This window comes from Limanda limanda, chromosome 2 (assembly GCF_963576545.1).
Source record: "Limanda limanda chromosome 2, fLimLim1.1, whole genome shotgun sequence".
Taxonomy (NCBI): domain Eukaryota; kingdom Metazoa; phylum Chordata; class Actinopteri; order Pleuronectiformes; family Pleuronectidae; genus Limanda; species Limanda limanda.
This window is the reverse complement of record NC_083637.1, coordinates 22,377,436-22,394,184: the sequence shown is the minus strand read 5'-3', so window position 1 is coordinate 22,394,184 and position 16,749 is coordinate 22,377,436. Positions and strand designations below refer to the sequence as shown.

General features: G+C 40.3%; 2 protein-coding genes across 2 annotated transcripts; both read left to right on the top strand.

Annotated features, from left to right (window-relative positions):
• Positions 1 to 3,219: 3,219 nt before the first annotated feature.
• Positions 3,220 to 11,280, top strand: zgc:136908 (Transitional endoplasmic reticulum ATPase). The gene is made up of 17 exons (XM_061092401.1): positions 3,220 to 3,242; positions 3,511 to 3,622; positions 4,729 to 4,901; positions 5,634 to 5,776; positions 5,883 to 6,013; positions 6,414 to 6,545; positions 6,695 to 6,797; positions 7,025 to 7,158; positions 7,339 to 7,474; positions 7,645 to 7,757; positions 8,922 to 9,086; positions 9,188 to 9,310; positions 9,408 to 9,620; positions 9,759 to 10,067; positions 10,316 to 10,474; positions 10,762 to 10,913; positions 11,178 to 11,280. Exons 1-17 carry the CDS (start codon positions 3,220 to 3,222, stop codon positions 11,278 to 11,280), a joined length of 2,424 nt encoding a protein of 807 aa, XP_060948384.1.
• A 2,426-nt stretch (positions 11,281 to 13,706) lies between these two features.
• ndufb7 (NADH:ubiquinone oxidoreductase subunit B7) lies at positions 13,707 to 16,444 on the top strand. The gene is made up of 4 exons (XM_061090150.1): positions 13,707 to 13,748; positions 13,857 to 13,977; positions 15,694 to 15,862; positions 16,290 to 16,444. The coding sequence occupies exons 2-4, from the start codon at positions 13,866 to 13,868 to the stop codon at positions 16,375 to 16,377; spliced, it is 369 nt and encodes a 122-aa protein (XP_060946133.1). The 5' UTR covers positions 13,707 to 13,748; positions 13,857 to 13,865; the 3' UTR covers positions 16,378 to 16,444.
• The last annotated feature ends 305 nt before the right edge of the window (positions 16,445 to 16,749 follow it).

Below are 16,749 nucleotides of genomic sequence, written 5' to 3'. Positions count from 1 at the left end.
TTGATATACCCTGCAAGATGTTTTTTCCATAAACTGTTCTTTCATGTTTACCTCAATGCACATTTTGAATGAGGTCCTCTTTTTCGGCATTGACTTTTTTTTGGTTTGTTGCCAGAATGCAAGAGTTTCGTGCCGTGGGCGCGTGTAAGTTGATGCACACATTGACGCAGCATGTTGGAATGAACAGCTACATTATAAATTGACCAGAGTGGAAGGATGAGATTGTGTTTTGTTGCTGCTGACCCATCGTAGTCTTCAATGTCAAGATCAAATCTGGTGCAATAAGCAATATACGCTGATGATTTCCCTGCACCTCTGAGAGGGTGCAGCACCAAGTCAGGTCATTGATCAGCAGGTGGTGGATTTTTATGATAAAAGTCTTATTCATAAATATGCTCATAATGTTTTAAACAGAGTCGGCAATGATCTCTGATCTTTGCATGACCAAATCAGTGTCTGCTTTCACAAAGATAGACTTTGATAGGGCTTAAAAGTCAGATGCCTGAATTTATCTCCTGCACAAATAGTGACCAAGTAAAACTAATTTGCTATGAGCAGTGGGTAGATCACAACTTTTTTAAAACTAAAATATGATTGACTGGACAACACTCAGCTCCATTCACCCCAACAGAAAACATTTACCTTCTGGAAGGATATAATGTTTTGAAAGAACTCAATGTAAGTGCGTACCTCCACCAAGGCCCAACAATCCCCTCTTGAACCCACATTCATATTCACCAAATTCAGATTTTTATTTTGATCTGTATGTTGATCTAAACATACATTTAAATCATTTTTTTAATTCTCTGATAAATCTATTAAAATGCTGAAAAAACATCCTATGATCCTGATCTGCACCAAAATTTAGAGGGGTTCTTCCTCAGGTCGTACCCCACCCCTCCAAAAAATGTAATGTAAATCGGTACAGTAATTTTTGACGAATAAACAAACAAAAAGCATAACCTCCTCGTGGACCTATTCCAAGATTCAGCAGAGAAGAACCTTTGTTAGTATTAAATGTCAGTGCGGTGGCGAGCTGAGATGAGGTGCTGTGTCTTCAGGACGCTGTACCTGTGCAGGCTCATCACTCAGGATCAGGACTGGGATTCACCAGTTCTTTACCAACCTATCCTGAAGTTTGTATTTGAAATCTTTTGTTTAAAAGTTTATATTGACTGCTGAACTAGTTTACTTAATCAGGTTGCCCCAATAAAACAGACCCTACCTGGTTAAGTTAATGACTAATGTGTAAATTGACAGCCTAAGTGCCTGTGGCAGAACATTTAAACAGTTTAAAACAGGAAGGTACTTGAGGATTATACAATAAAACAAAATTGCAAAAAGTAAAGTTTCAGAGGTGCAAAACATTTAGCATTCAGAACTATGGGTTTATGTGGTTTATATTTACATTACAGAAAAATTTGTATTAAAAAGTAAGAAGTATTCAGTTTACAATGAGGGGGAGATAATAGTGGTAAGAAAAATGTCTGCCAAGACTGACGCCCTATCTCATTAAGTTAAAGAAAGATCTGTCCCTTTCTACAGATATGTGCCAAAATGGAATGGAGATTTTCTTGGCCCATGTCCCATCCTTCCACCAAATTCAGTGCAAATCAGTTTTGTATTCAAAATCTTGTTGACAAACACACAAACGAAAAGGAGAGAAAACGTAACCTCCTGGGTGGAGCTAATCTCCACATTAAACCCACATCAGACAAATCTAATAACAAAACAAAGACTGATCTAACACCAGTCTGAAAATGTATTTTTAAATGTTGATCAAACACACCAGCCAACTGAACTGAACAATCAACCCTCCCTGTGTGTAGTGGGGTGGATATGTAAATATACTTAAACATACTCCAGTCAACACATTTTGAATCACTGGAATACCTTTAAGGGAAATATGCTAAAGCGAAGTCAATCAATTAATCTCATACCAACATAAATAGTGTTTATGTTGTTTACTGGTCCTCCCTCTTAGCCATGTAACAACATACATTCCATGTCTTTCTATTTTAGTGACTGTTTCTGTTTTCAGCACATTTCTTCTTAAACCGCCTCTACCTCTCTCCTGTCATTGCTCCCTTTACCTCCACTTTTTCTTTTCCAAGAACACATTTTCAGGTTACTTCTGTCGTTGGAAGGTGTGTGTTGCAGTGGTTGTTGCCGCTCCGTGTGCGTCAATTCATTTGTTTCTGCTCTCATGTGAAGGAGAGGATGGCTGCGTTTGAGTCTAACACTCTGTTGCTTGTCTCCTGTTATTTGTTGAAGGACGTTTTTTAGTAATAAACAATTAAATTAAAAGTTGAATTGTTGTTGTTGTTGCAAACGTGTTGATACCACGCTTGTGTAAGTTTGTGTAAGTGTGTGTATGTTCCAGGAATTCATACATTATACAGTCACATTATGGGGAATATAGGGTTAGATTTAGGTTAACATTTAAGATAAGGTCAGGTTAGGTTAAGGGTTAGAAGTATGGTAAAGGTGTGTGTGTGTGTGTTTGCGTGTGTGTGTGTGTGTGTCAGCTGGATCTCAACAACATCTCCCTTCAGTCATATTGACAAGGAGTCAAACACCATGCAAAGACATCTAGAAAATGAAACTCTGCTCTTTAGAAAAAAACGCCTGTGTGCAGCATTTATTTAAGCCCATAAATATTTCACATTATGTCCGGATGTGTTCCCCACAACAAGCTCTGCACTTGTGCTTGTATTTTTCTGCTCAGAGGCAGAGGGGAGGAGGAAATATCACGCTATATCTGGACTGGGACACTCTCCAAGGTAAGTGCTTGGGATCCCTGCGTGTTGTTGATTCCACCAGAGTGTGTGTGTGTGTGTGCGTGTGTGCGTGTGTATGCACATGATGGGGTTACAAATAACAAACAGGGAACCATATTAATACCTCTGCTTGATAAACAGACAGGCTGCAGCTCCCACAAAAACATGGTGGCTCAAGTCAGCAATGGAAAAAGAAGAAAACAGTGAGACTTGACGTCGGCAGGGCCCTTGGGAAGACCAGAAACCACACCAGATCAGATCCGACCAGACCAGGCTGAACCTGAAACCTCTGGCACTGATCAGATCAGAACAGAAATCCGACCGCACAACATCAGCTCCTGAAGATACACCACGGTAAACAAGTGAGTGACGGCACAGAGGGGGCGAACCTGGAGTGTGAAAAACTGAAGATATCTGCCAGAGACAAAGGACAGCAGTCATGCCAGGATCAGGAGCAGCAGAGTGAGTGAAACAGCTGCATAATTACAGAACGTGCATGTGTGGGCGCAGTCTATAGGTTAATATATACTGTATATATGATTACTCATGCTCATTGGAACATGATACACTAGTTACTGCATGCTAAAGATGATTTTTACAATAAACTTAAAAGTAGTAGTAGTTGCTATGGTCAGATCCAAGAGAGTCTAAATACAGCTCAGTGTCACATGAGGAAATCAGAGCTACGAGTGAAAAGCAGAGTCATAATGTGCCTGTTGTTGTTCCGAAGCCCGAAGGCAGAAGATTTCTCCACCGCCATCCTGAAGCAGAAACACAGGCCCAACAGACTCGTGGTGGATGAAAATGTCAGTGACGACAGCAGCCTCGTCAGCCTGTCACAGGTGTGTATATGTCAATATAAGTATATTCAAGAACTTTATTGTCACTGTGCAAGCACAACAAAATAGTGTGTCACCCTGAAATCAAATTGTGCCTGATTTACAAAGAAAAGTACATAAAAATAAATATACAAATATATAAATATAAAAAACGATATATACTTAAAATAAAAAAATAAGCAAAAAAAAGGATTAAGTTCTTCAATAAAATCAAAATAAACACAAGTCACGATACTGAGGGTGCAAAATACATACAGTATGATTTATAATATAATAAATAGGAATATTGCACAACTATATGTTGACATTATTAAAAAAAGTTAAGAAGTATATATAAGTAAACACACGTCGTGGTAATGAGGTGGCAAAGAGCAAAAAGCATCAGTAAAGTGAAATAAAGCTTAATCAATCAATCAATCAATCAATCAATCAATCAACCAACCAATCAATCCATCCATCCATCCATCCATCCATCAATCCATCAATCAATCAATCAATCAATCAATCAATCAATCAATCAATCAATTAATCAATTAATCAATTAATCAATCAATCAATCAATCAATCAATCAATCAATCAATCAATCCATCAATCCATCAATCTATCAATCAATCAATCCATCCATCCATCCATCCATCAATCAATCAATCAATCAATCAATCAATCAATCAATCAATCACTCAATCAAATTGTATTTGCATAGGCGATATTCACTAATCAAAAATGTGTCTCTTTGGGCTTAACAAGCTGTGACATCCTCTGTTCTTAACCCTGGAGAGTGAGGACAAACCACAAACCACAAAACCCCTAATAACAGGGGGGAAACGTAGAAACCTCAGAGAGCCACATGAGAGGGATCCCTCTCCTGCAGGACGGACAGCAGTGCAATAGATGCCGTGTGTTGCTGAACACAACAAAATAAAAGTATTTAAAACATTGAATAGAAGAAACAGTTTGTAACAAGATGTAAAAGTGTGTCAACGTTTAATCTATTTGTACATAAGAAAATTAAATAGATGGTGTCCAATGTGTGTGATGTCTTTTATGATGTTCTTTGCCCTCCTCCTCTGTGTGTGTGTGTGTGTGTGTGTGTGTGTGACACCACCAGAACAAGATGGAGGAGCTGCAGCTCTTTAGGGGGGACACAGTGGTGTTGAAGGGGCGGAAACAACGTCAGACCGTGTGCATCGTCCTGAGTGACGACACCTGTTCGGACGAACGGATCCGGCTGAATCGTGTGACGCGCAGCAACCTGCGAGTCCGCCTCGGTGATGTCATCAGGTGGCTGGCACACAGTTTAGTTCAGGTCGTATTTGTCAGAATATAAGTTAACACAAGGTCACCGGTCTAATGACAAGCGTTGGACGAGGAGAACAGGTCAGCCCAGAAATAAGAGAAAAAAATGTAATTTAAATATAGCTCAATATAAATAAATCAAATTCAATATTTTATACATTAAGATTGTGAGGATGCAAAAGACAAAGGGACTAGTGTATATGTGTATGGGTTTTTTCTCATCATACTCTTTAAGTTTGAGAGCAGGACTTAATTTCATGTTTTGATTTTTTTAATGCTTTGACTTAAAACCCGAGAACAGACGTTCCACATGTGCACAGAAGCAGTTTGAACATGAGCAGAAGAGCTGTCGCACGTGAAATGTGTCCAAGCAACAAAATATCTGAGTCCAAGCAGCCAGTTTGAGCACAAGCTGAGCAAATCTAAACACGCAGAGGCTGTTCGAGGGCAAGCGCAAGATTTCATGTTCAGATTTTCTAACGCTCTCACTTAAAAAGCCTGCATCTGCTCACACTCAAACAGCCTCTGCTTGTGCTTGTTGCTCTGCTTGTGCTCAAACTGTGCGCTTGAACTCAGATATTTTGTTGCCTGGACAGATCTCCTGCGCTCCAGCTTTAGTGAGAGCAATACAAAATCTGAATGTGAAATCAATATACGATTTTCAGTTAAACTGAAAGCCAGGGACACCAGCTAATGTGTGTGTATGTGTTATCACAGTATCCATGCCTGCAGTGACATCAAGTATGGAAAAAAAATCCACGTCCTCCCGATAGACGATACCATCGAGGGCCTGACTGGGAGCCTCTTCGATGTTTTCCTCAAACCTTACTTCCTGGAAGCTTACCGGCCCGTACACAACGGTACCACTACACCTCCGCCGCCGACAACCAAAATCATCACAGAAACAAAAGCCCAGAACAGGTTCAAATTACTCTGTGTGTCGTTACTTTTTATTTGTGCCGTCAGGTGACATCTTCCTGGTGAGGGGCAGCATGCGGGCGGTAGAGTTCAAGGTGGTGGAGACGGACCCCAGTCCTCACTGCATCGTCGCCCCCGACACCGTCATGTACTGTGAGGGAGATCCAATCAAAAGAGAGGTCTGTGGTAGATTAATGAGCCTCTAGTTTGTCGTCAGTGTGTGTTAACATTCCTGCAAAACTTTGTGAAAGGACTAGATAAAATTGGCTGTTACCTCTATATTATGTTCGCTGAGACATGAAACAAACTAAAAAGTTAAAACACACTTCAAATAATACATTTTTCTCAAAGTTGATTATAGTCAATTAAGGTCATTCTTATCTCACTCACGTTTGATGATTTTTCCAGGAAGTTTTGGTTTTGGTTAGCTACTGTAGATGCAATAAACCACTGAACACAACAGAGTTCACATCTGGAATATTCTGGCTTGGGAGGAATTGAAGACGTGTCATCAATCTTTATCTACAGTCTATGCAGACAGTTCACATGATCAGAGTTTTGCATTCTGTCCTGTGACAGGACGAGGAGGAGAACCTCAATGACATCGGCTATGACGACATCGGGGGCTGTCGGAAGCAGCTGGCCCAGATTAAAGAGATGGTTGAACTTCCACTCAGGCACCCGGGTCTCTTCAAGGCAATAGGAGTTAAGGTGTCACTCGCACACACTCACAGACACACACACACACACAAACACACACACACACTGACCCCATCCAACCATAAATCAGCTTCTTCCTATCCGAACATTAGATATTTGTCCTCTCTCGACTCAGTGTGTTTGTCCCATCTCTCTGCCAGCCCCCCAGGGGCATCCTGCTGTACGGCCCTGCAGGAACAGGGAAGACCCTGGTGGCCCGAGCCGTAGCCAATGAAACTGGTGCCTTCTTCTTCCTCATTAATGGTGAGACTTGCTTTACAGGGACACACTCAGACCATTTGTACCAGTGAGATGAAGAAATATACTGATCCTGCTCTTGCAAAGTGAAAACAAATTATAATAAGGTCTTCACAGTTGTTTGAATCAGATAGGAACTTCTAATCTTTGCACTATTTTTCATATTAATGGCTTTGTGTTGGAGAAAAAGTGTTTCGTAAAACAAAATAATAAGCACATTTATCTGTGGCAAGGTCCTGAGATCATGAGCAAGCTGGCAGGAGAGTCCGAGAGCAACCTGAGAAAGGCGTTTGAGGAGGCAGAGAAAAATGCTCCAGCCATCATCTTTATTGATGAGCTGGATGCAATCGCTCCCAAGAGAGAGAAGGTAAACAACAACAACAAATTAGGAGGCTTTTTTATGTTGTATCAGATCAGAGTACGTGCAGGAACTATGTGTCACATCAGGCGCACTTTATGTTTCATGTCATAAAATAACTGTGTGTGTGTGTGTGTGTGTGTGTGTGTGTGTGTGTGTGTGTGTGTGTGTGTGTGTGTTTGTTTGTAGACCCATGGCGAGGTGGAGAGGCGCATAGTGTCCCAGCTGCTGACCCTGATGGATGGCCTGAAGCAAGGAGCTCACGTTGTTGTCATGGCAGCAACAAACCGACCGAACAGCATCGACCCTGCACTGAGACGCTTTGGTCAGGACAGACACAGCTACACACACGAAAACACACACACACACACACACACACACACACACACACACACACACGCACACACACACACACACACACACACACACACACACACACACACACACACACGCAAACAAAATCACATTTACAAATAAGGTGATATCTCTCTCCAGGCAGGTTCGACCGGGAAATTGACATCGGGATTCCAGATCCCACAGGCAGACTGGAGATCCTGCAGATTCATACCAAGAATATGAAACTGTCTGAAGACATCGACATTGAGAAGGTGAGAGAGTGCAGTGCAGCTGATTAACAAATAATGACAAGTCTGAGAAGTTTCATTCATCAGCTAACTTTTAAAGTCATTTTTTTTCAAGCAGTGTTTTAATTCTGTGGATTTTCTTTTGGTTTTATGTGACAGTAAACTGAGTATATTTGAGTGTTTGTCTGTGAATTTCAAATAGAATCATTCAGTGAGGGGTTCTGTCTTGAATGTCCTAAGGATGGACATTTACAAACAGACTCTCGTTTGATGACAATTTTTTGTTATGCACCTTTATGAGAAGATTTTAATTCCTGTATCTGTGAAGGTCATCCAGGGCATGTCAAGTTGTACAAGTGCTGAAATGCTTGTAGTTTATTTTTCAGTCAGTTACAGTTGAAGAGGCTTTACAAAATCAAGTGAACAAAAAGTGAACAGATCAGAATCAGAATTCTTTTAATTGCCAAGTATATTTGCACATACAGGAAATTGCCTTGGTGTGGTTGGTGCACATAAATAACAATCAGACATTAAACAACAATATATATTTATATATATATAAAACAATATAAAACGAAACAATATATATAGTGAGAGAGTTATGGGCACGTACAGTGCTAAGGTGCAGAGACTTCTGGAATAGGCGGTGACCGTTAATATTCATTAACAAAGAAAACAGCTGTGTTTGTGTGTTGTTGTGTGTAAAAGTAACTCTGGTGACTTGTCAACTGAGGTTAAACTAAGTTAACCTCTTAGTAAACTCAACAGTTGCATATATTGGAAATATTTGAAATTGCCACTGTACATAAAACAAAACAACAATATATACAGTAATAACAACAATATATACTGTACAGTAAGAATTGAGATTATATGCTAGGAAAAATCTAAATCAAATTATTTATTTAGCAGGAGACACTCCTTCTTAAATGTACAATAAAATCCAGTAGATATCTGTAACTTGTAAGACTGTGATGCGAAAAGACTATAGTTAATTATTTGTAACATGAATATGACAAACTGATGAATTGATAATCAAACTCGAAAACATCTAAAAAAGCATCTAATTTCTGTGAAATGGGTGAAAATAATGCTACACACTGCAAATGCACTACCATCAATTCTTATATGGGGGTGTGCCATTTGTTCGATGATATTAATACGCCTGAGCTGATCAACATATTTCAGATCTCCAGAGAGACCCACGGACATGTGGGCGCCGATCTGGCAGCTCTGTGCTCAGAAGCTGCTCTGCAAGCCATCCGCAAGAAGTTGACTCTCATAGACCTGGAGGATGAATCCATCGATGCTGACCTGCTCAACTCACTGTCCGTCACCATGGATGACTTCCAGGTACACAAACACACACACACACACACACACACATAATCACACGATAAGAGCCACACATAAATGTTTGCTAATGAGTGAGATGCATACTGTCCCTCCGTCAGTGGGCGCTGAGTCAGAGCAACCCATCGGCTCTGAGAGAGATGGTTGCAGAGGTGCCTCAGGTCAACTGGGCGGACATCGGAGGACTGGAAGAGGTCAAGAGAGAGCTACAGGAACTCGTTCAGGTGAAGAAACAATCGCACACTCACAACAGCAGACACTTCACATACCTTCAAATAATTAACAATCAACAATCCATCAATCTTCATCCTGTTCCCTCAGTACCCAGTCGAGTATCCGGACAAGTTCCTGAAGTTCGGGATGACACCGTCTCGTGGTGTGTTGTTCTACGGTCCTCCGGGCTGCGGGAAAACCCTCCTGGCTAAGGCTATTGCCAATGAGTGCCAGGCAAACTTTATCTCCATAAAAGGCCCTGAGATGCTCACCATGTGGTTTGGAGAATCAGAGGCCAATGTCAGAGACGTTTTTGACAAGGTAAGAGGAAAAGTAAACGGTAATATTGGAAAGAAACACAACCCAGACTTTTTGAGTAGATCATAATATCTCAACTCTTAGGTCTGCTGTGTTTCCCACTGTAACTTCTCTGACCTCTTACCTCCTCTCTGCTTCCAGGCCAGACAGGCGGCCCCCTGCATCTTGTTCTTTGACGAGTTAGACTCCATTGCCAAATCCAGAGGAGGCGGTGGTGGGGATGCAAGCGGTGCCGCCGACAGAGTCATCAATCAGATCCTCACAGAGATGGACGGCATGTCCGACAAAAAGAACGTTTTCATCATTGGTGCCACAAACAGACCGGACATCATAGACTCGGCCATCCTGCGGCCGGGCCGTTTGGACCAGCTCATCTATATCCCGCTCCCAGACAAGCCATCTCGCTCGGCCATCCTGAACGCCAACCTACGCAAATCTCCTGTCGCACAAGTCAGTAACACACACATGCCAGGACAAATTTCTTGGTGCAGTGGCTTCCTTATTGATTCAAGATTAAATAGTAAATACAGACCTTTAAGAAAATGCTAAATATCAAATTTAGATTACATATGGCAACGATGATAATCCTAATCCTCCAAGAACAGAATTTAGCAAGAGGTTGTTATTTTACACTTTTGGTTACTCTCTAGATGATGTGACTCTGGCTATTTTGTGGCTCTATTCTCTCCTTCCTGTAGGATGTGGATCGGGCCTTCCTGTCCGACATCACAGAGGGCTTCTCTGGAGCTGACCTGACAGAGATCTGCCAGCGAGCTTGCAAGCTGGCCATCCGCGAGGCCATCGAGGCCGAGATCAAGGCGGAGCGTCAGAGGCAGGACAGACCAGGCAGCCCCATGGTTAGACGGCTGCTGCGCTGTATTCCTGCTTATTTATAACACAATATACTGTTATTAAAAAAAGACACACACATGCTTCACTCCTCAAAGCTGTACCGAGCTGTCTGTGCTCGGTACAGACAGAGATTGTGGAATACAAAAAAGTTCCCTAAAGGGTGGCTGTTTGTTCTGTAACGTTCAGCCTTCGGACTGGGAACACACACACACACACACACACACACAACACACACAAACACACACACACACACCAGACACAGTATTATATCAAAGTATGTCCCTCGGTGCAGGAGGAGGACTTTGATCCCGTCCCTGAGATCAGAAAGGACCACTTTGAAGAGGCGATGCGATTTGCCCGTCGCTCTGTCAGTGACAATGACATCCGCAAGTATGAGATGTTTGCTCAAACTCTGCAACAGAGCCGAGGTTTCGGAAACTTCAGGTACGCACGCGCACGCACACAAACAAACATACACACATACACATGCTCCACCACACAAGTCAGTACCCGGCTGTGTGTGCTGGGTGCAGAAAGAAGAAAAAAAGTGTCCCTAAAGTTTCTTTTGTATGTTCAGCCTTTGGACTGGGAACACACACACATGATAAACACATTTTTTACAGCAGAGAATGTAGTAATGGAAAATCTGACTTTGTTTTAGTTCTAGTGTTCTATGTACTCCTGAACATTCATTTTTCCTCCTCCCAGGTTCCCCTCTGCTACTGGTAATCAGTCTGGAGATCAGGGGTCAGGCTCCGGTTCAGGAAGGCCAAATCTCTACAGGGAAGAAGGCGATGAGGATCTCTATTAGTGATAACAACCCATCATACAGCTGCACAGTGTTTTTCTCCACCACTGCTGTGCCTGGCTTCTCTGCAGGGAGAGCAACAGATGGATGAATGATGAAAAGATAAACACTTTTTGCAAACAGGAGTAATTACATGAATCAAACAAGAATTCAGATTTGGACTGTCTGGAATTTAAATAGGGTTATAAAGATGCGATTCAATGTAAAAACCAATAGACCTGATTTGGGTAGAGAGAAAAAAACATTAACCACAGGTTGTGTATATGTTTGGGTTTGAAATGTGATAGATACATTGATTTGCATGCCTTTAGGGTCAGTCTTATATTGCAATGCATGGATTAGGTGTTTAAAGCACACTGAAATGAGACTGATGCTGATGGGGAATGTAATCGTTTCCATTTAACCGCATTGCTCATTATCATTTTTTTCTTCTTTTTGCTGGAAAACTTGAATAGAAGCTATATTTGATGTTTTTAGTGTGAACATAAAGAAACGCTGTACATTTCCTAATATAACAAGTTAAAATGTCAACACACAGCTCGTCAGGGCTTTATGACTGGAGCATTTGTAAGATTCAGGTCATGCAAAGTACATAAAATATAGTTTCCCACAATTCTTTTTTAGTTTCTAGTGATGTAAATAGTATTATGTTCCAATATACTCTAATACAATTAATGTAAATAGAACTTTCAAGCCCAGATTATATATCTATATTTGAAAAATCTGAAAGAGATGTGTATTTCTGGTAGTGTCTAAGAGTCAGTATTTCTGAACACTAAATCCTCTTCAGTATCTCTATACACTCAACAAAATTGTGTTGCTTTTCTCTACATTATATATTTCAACAAACCCACTGATATACAGTGAATGTGAAGCCTTTAGGTCCAGCTGGCGCAGTTTCCCTCTGTGCACTACAGCCTGTGTTGAAAAAAAAGTGAATACTTGGCTGAATTTTAATGTTTATTACCTCAGCGAAAGAAGTTATGATTTCATCTGCTCTCTGTTTGTTATTAAGCAGGATTACGCAAATACTGCTGGACGGATAACAACGAAACTTTGTGGAAGGATGTGATGTGGGTCAGTGAAGAACCCAGTAGATTTTGGTCTGGGTTTCAGGATCAGGGGGTGGATCCAGGAATCCTGTTTCATTCACTTGAGCTTTGCGAGATGGTGCTATCTTTTGACATTTTTTACAATTTTCCTGGGTAAAAGTTCATGGATCTAGATGAAAAAAATAAAGCATATTAAGGGAATCTATCAGTGTGTGTAATTTGGTGTGGTACTGATGATGGACCTATGAGTGACAAATAAAAATACACCTGTGTATCGAGGGGTCTCGGGTGGTCTCGGGGGGCACCGTTGACCCATTTTGCGACGCCCATTGAAAATTCCTTCAGAATACGTAAATTTTCACCACTTTCCAACTTTCTGCAAATTTTAGTAAGAAGTTGAGCATGTTAAAGCCCTCAAAAAGCCAATTCATTTGCCTGAATAATAATAATAATAATAATAATAATAATCCTTACAATTTCAATAGGGTCTCACCAGACACCTTTGATGTCTGTGCTCGGGCCCTAATAAAGCTCAATACAATTTACATGGCTTACACTCTAGACTGAATATCTTTATTTACTGTGTATGTACTAGTGTTGGCACCACTGTATGTGAGTCGATAGCTGAATCGATCATTTGTCATTATCCATAAACATAGACTTTTTACAAACCTTTATATTACCATATACAGTATTTTTACCTTATAGATTTGTATCTTTATATACAGTCTTTATACCTTTCTATCTTTATATACATTAATTATACCTTTGTATCTTTATATACAGTCTGTATACCATTGTATCTTTACATAAAGTATTTATAATAATCATAATCATAAAAAATAATGATAATCTTTATTTATATAGCAGTTTTCAAAAAACATGTTACAAAGTGCTTTACAACGGCAGAAAGTTAAAAACAGACAGGTCATAAAACATCAGGTTTAGAAGAAAGCAGGTACAATAAATTACTGTATAAATAACAGTGCGATGTGAAATGAAGACAGTTCTAAAGATAGTTAAGAAGGAAAGGCTCTCTGATAAAAGTATGTTTTGTATGGCTCAGGCAGGTAAAAAGGCTGTTACAATAATCCAAAGGATTGCATTTTTTTAAAATATTTCTCAGGTGCTAAAAACAGGATTGCACAAGCTTAGTGGTGTGCTGCTCTTTATACCGTTGTATCTTTGTATACAGTCTTTATATCTTTTTATGCTTGTATACAGTCTTTATAACTTTGTATCTTTATATACAGTATTTTTTACTTTGATATCTTTAACCATAATTGAAAGGACACCAGCCGTGGGCCAGCGGAACCTTTGTCATTTGTCCGACCCCAGAGGGAAGTGGTTTCTCTGAAGCACCTCTCAGCTGTTTATTTCCGGTGTAGGGCGGAAGTTGGGAGCAAGGAGCTTGTGGAGGTGACCGAATGGCAGATAGCTGAAACACTTCGTTAAATGTTAGCTTAGCACCGAGCAGGGACAGCCCAGACACTTACATTTGACCGTATCTTGTGTGAAACATCGCAGGTGCCAATAATGGGAGCTCACCTGGCCAGACGGTACATCTCCGAGACGGACACCGAGCCGGACCCGGCGAAGAAGTACGAGTTCGACCCGCAGCTCGGCTTCGATGAGCGGAAAGAGAGAGGTCTGTCATTGGGGTCCAGCTCAGAGTTTCTTCTACCTCCATCTTATGACGTGTTTACAGTAACCTGGCTCACTGTTTACGTCATTATTAGCCAAGCTAGTTTAGCTCATTACAAGTTAACCCTAGCTTGCTGGGTGCTAGTTAGCAGCTAACTGGTGTTGGAGAAGTGTGGTCGACCTGTTCTGTGTTTTTACCTCAACTTGACTTCCACCCTTGATCCCGACACACTTATATAAAAGGTGAATCCAATCCTATAGTCTATGTTAATGTTATTGGGTAACTGACTCCTGTGGATTGCGTTGCCTTTAGTTTGAAATGATCCCCAAGACATGAGAGACATGCTAATGACAAGTTATGAATTTGTCACAAATCAGACTCTAGTTTTCACATGTGCATATATAACTGTTGAGCTTATAGACCCAGTTATTTCAGAGCACAGAGTCAAAGGTTCAGTGTGTGAGATTTAGGTGAAAGGAATCTATTGGCATAAATTGAATGTCAAAATAATCCTAGTGATGTTTTCACTTGTCTTTCATCAAAATGTTTGCTAATTGTTGTTTTCTTTAGCCTATACTGGCCCTTTTATATTAAGATACTTCATATTAAATAAGGAGCGTTTCCTCTCTACGGAGGTCGCCATGTTTTTCATTGTTTTATGCCAAATGACAGCTACCACAGGGTATCTGTCAAGTTTGGAAGGGGAGAGTGAGGTGAGGGGTATTTTGCTGCAACATGAAACGTCACCACTAGATGTCACTAAATTCCACACACTGAACCTTTAAGGTGGCGTCTGACCTATATGAAAATGTAATAAACCAACACATTAAGTTGTAGAGGTTTTACACCAAAATTATAGTCCTTTTTTTTAATCACCATTTACTGCCAAATCCTTCCAGAGGTGCCCATAAAATAAATGTCTGCAGTATATTTATGCTTTTCTAAAACCCAGATGTGTTCAAATGTAAAATATATATCTCCTAAATGCTTTACATGTCATGCTGGAGGGGTAGTTTTAGTAAGTAACAATTATTCAGTTGGAATCTATATTTGAACAGAAAGATAAGAGTCATTCACTGGACATAAATCTATAGGACTTGTATGTCCTGAATATATATCAATATAATAGTGTGTGAGCACAGTGAAGAGGTGTAACACATTATTGGTCGACCTTAGATTTGTAAATTGTTTTACTGTCTGGTATTTTTTCATTCTTTGCTCATAAAGAAGAGTTTGAAACCACCAACCTTCACTCGGAGCAAAAATCTGTAAATGTAAAATAAATAGTATTCTAACATTTATATTGATAATTATTGATATCGACTGATGGAGATTTTCTTTCTTTTGGCCATATCACCCAGCCCAAAGTCAGTCTCTGTGGGCCAACTTTATAAATGTCAAACTTTCAAACCATACATGGGACCATGTACAATTTAGTTTGATTGATTATGTTCTATAAAAGTGCTTTGAGAGGGCTAGTAAAGCCAATGTTTCTATAAAAGTCATGTTCAGTTCTAAAATGTTTGTTAAAGAGTAAGAACATTTAGTAATTCTACTTCTTTAATCTGTATGTGCTGTGTAATGAAGATTGTACAAAGTCGTCCCCCCCCCCCGCACAGGATTTAAGTCATTCCTTTAGACTCACAACCACCCAGTTAGTCACTTCAGGGACTTGTACACTGAATAATGACTGAAAGCAAATATTTATTCTTTTGCCAGAAATGCTAGCGAGCCAGGAGCAGATGAACTTGGCCCAGCTGCCTTTGGAGCAGAGGGACTACTGTGCCCATCATCTCCTGAAACTGATGAAGTGCAAGAGAGACAACTGGCCCAACTTCCTGGCCTGTAAGCACGAGAGGCATGACTGGGACTACTGTGAACACCAGGAGTAAGTTTTTACAGTAGACACATTTTTAGGTTGGGTTTCCTTTGAATTTGTCCGTATGATGAAGCTGTTTTATGCTCAAGATGCCAAAGCTCAAACCACAGGGTCTACCTAGTAGCTTTCCCAAGAGCCTTTGATCATACCACACATTTTATTTAACAAAGTGTAGGCTACAATGTTTGGTTGGTTTTGTAGAAATTCAGATTTCTATTTTTCTGAGCACCTTAAAAACAACCAGTCAATAAAGACCTTCGAGACATTGGCCTCTTTACAGCTGTGAAAAGTGAAAAAAGTTGAAGATTAAATCAGCAGTAACTACGGTTAATATTCAAGATCTTAAATCACCTGTAACAGCTTGACTTAATCCGATGTGATGATATACACTCACCTTTGCCACTAACCATGTTCCCTGTGTTTTTTCTGCCTAAAGCTATGTGATGCGTATGAAGGAGTATGAGAGGGAGAGGAGGCTCCAGCTGAGGAAGAAGAGAGTCGAGGCCCAGGCTGAAGCCGCATAATCAGTACATCCTCCAATTCTTCTTTGTATATACGCTGTTCACAATAAACAAAACTGATTAATCTTCACGACCCGTGGTCTGAATACTGTGGAAACATCCAGTAATGACATCAAAACACTTGTTCAGAAGGCAAGAGGAGGAGGTTCTCTGATCTTTGGTTGTACAAAGGGGAAGAGATTTTAAGTTAATTATTTCTTCCAGGAGTCCAAAGACAAGTGATACATTTTTTGTTCAAATGGAACTGAAACATTTAAATTAAATTAAACTAAATACAAATTCCCTGGTTCAGGATTCATTGAATGAAGATTATCTTCACCAGTATAGATGGGCAATGTCAAGTTTGGCAAAAGATTTATTTCATCAATCTTCATA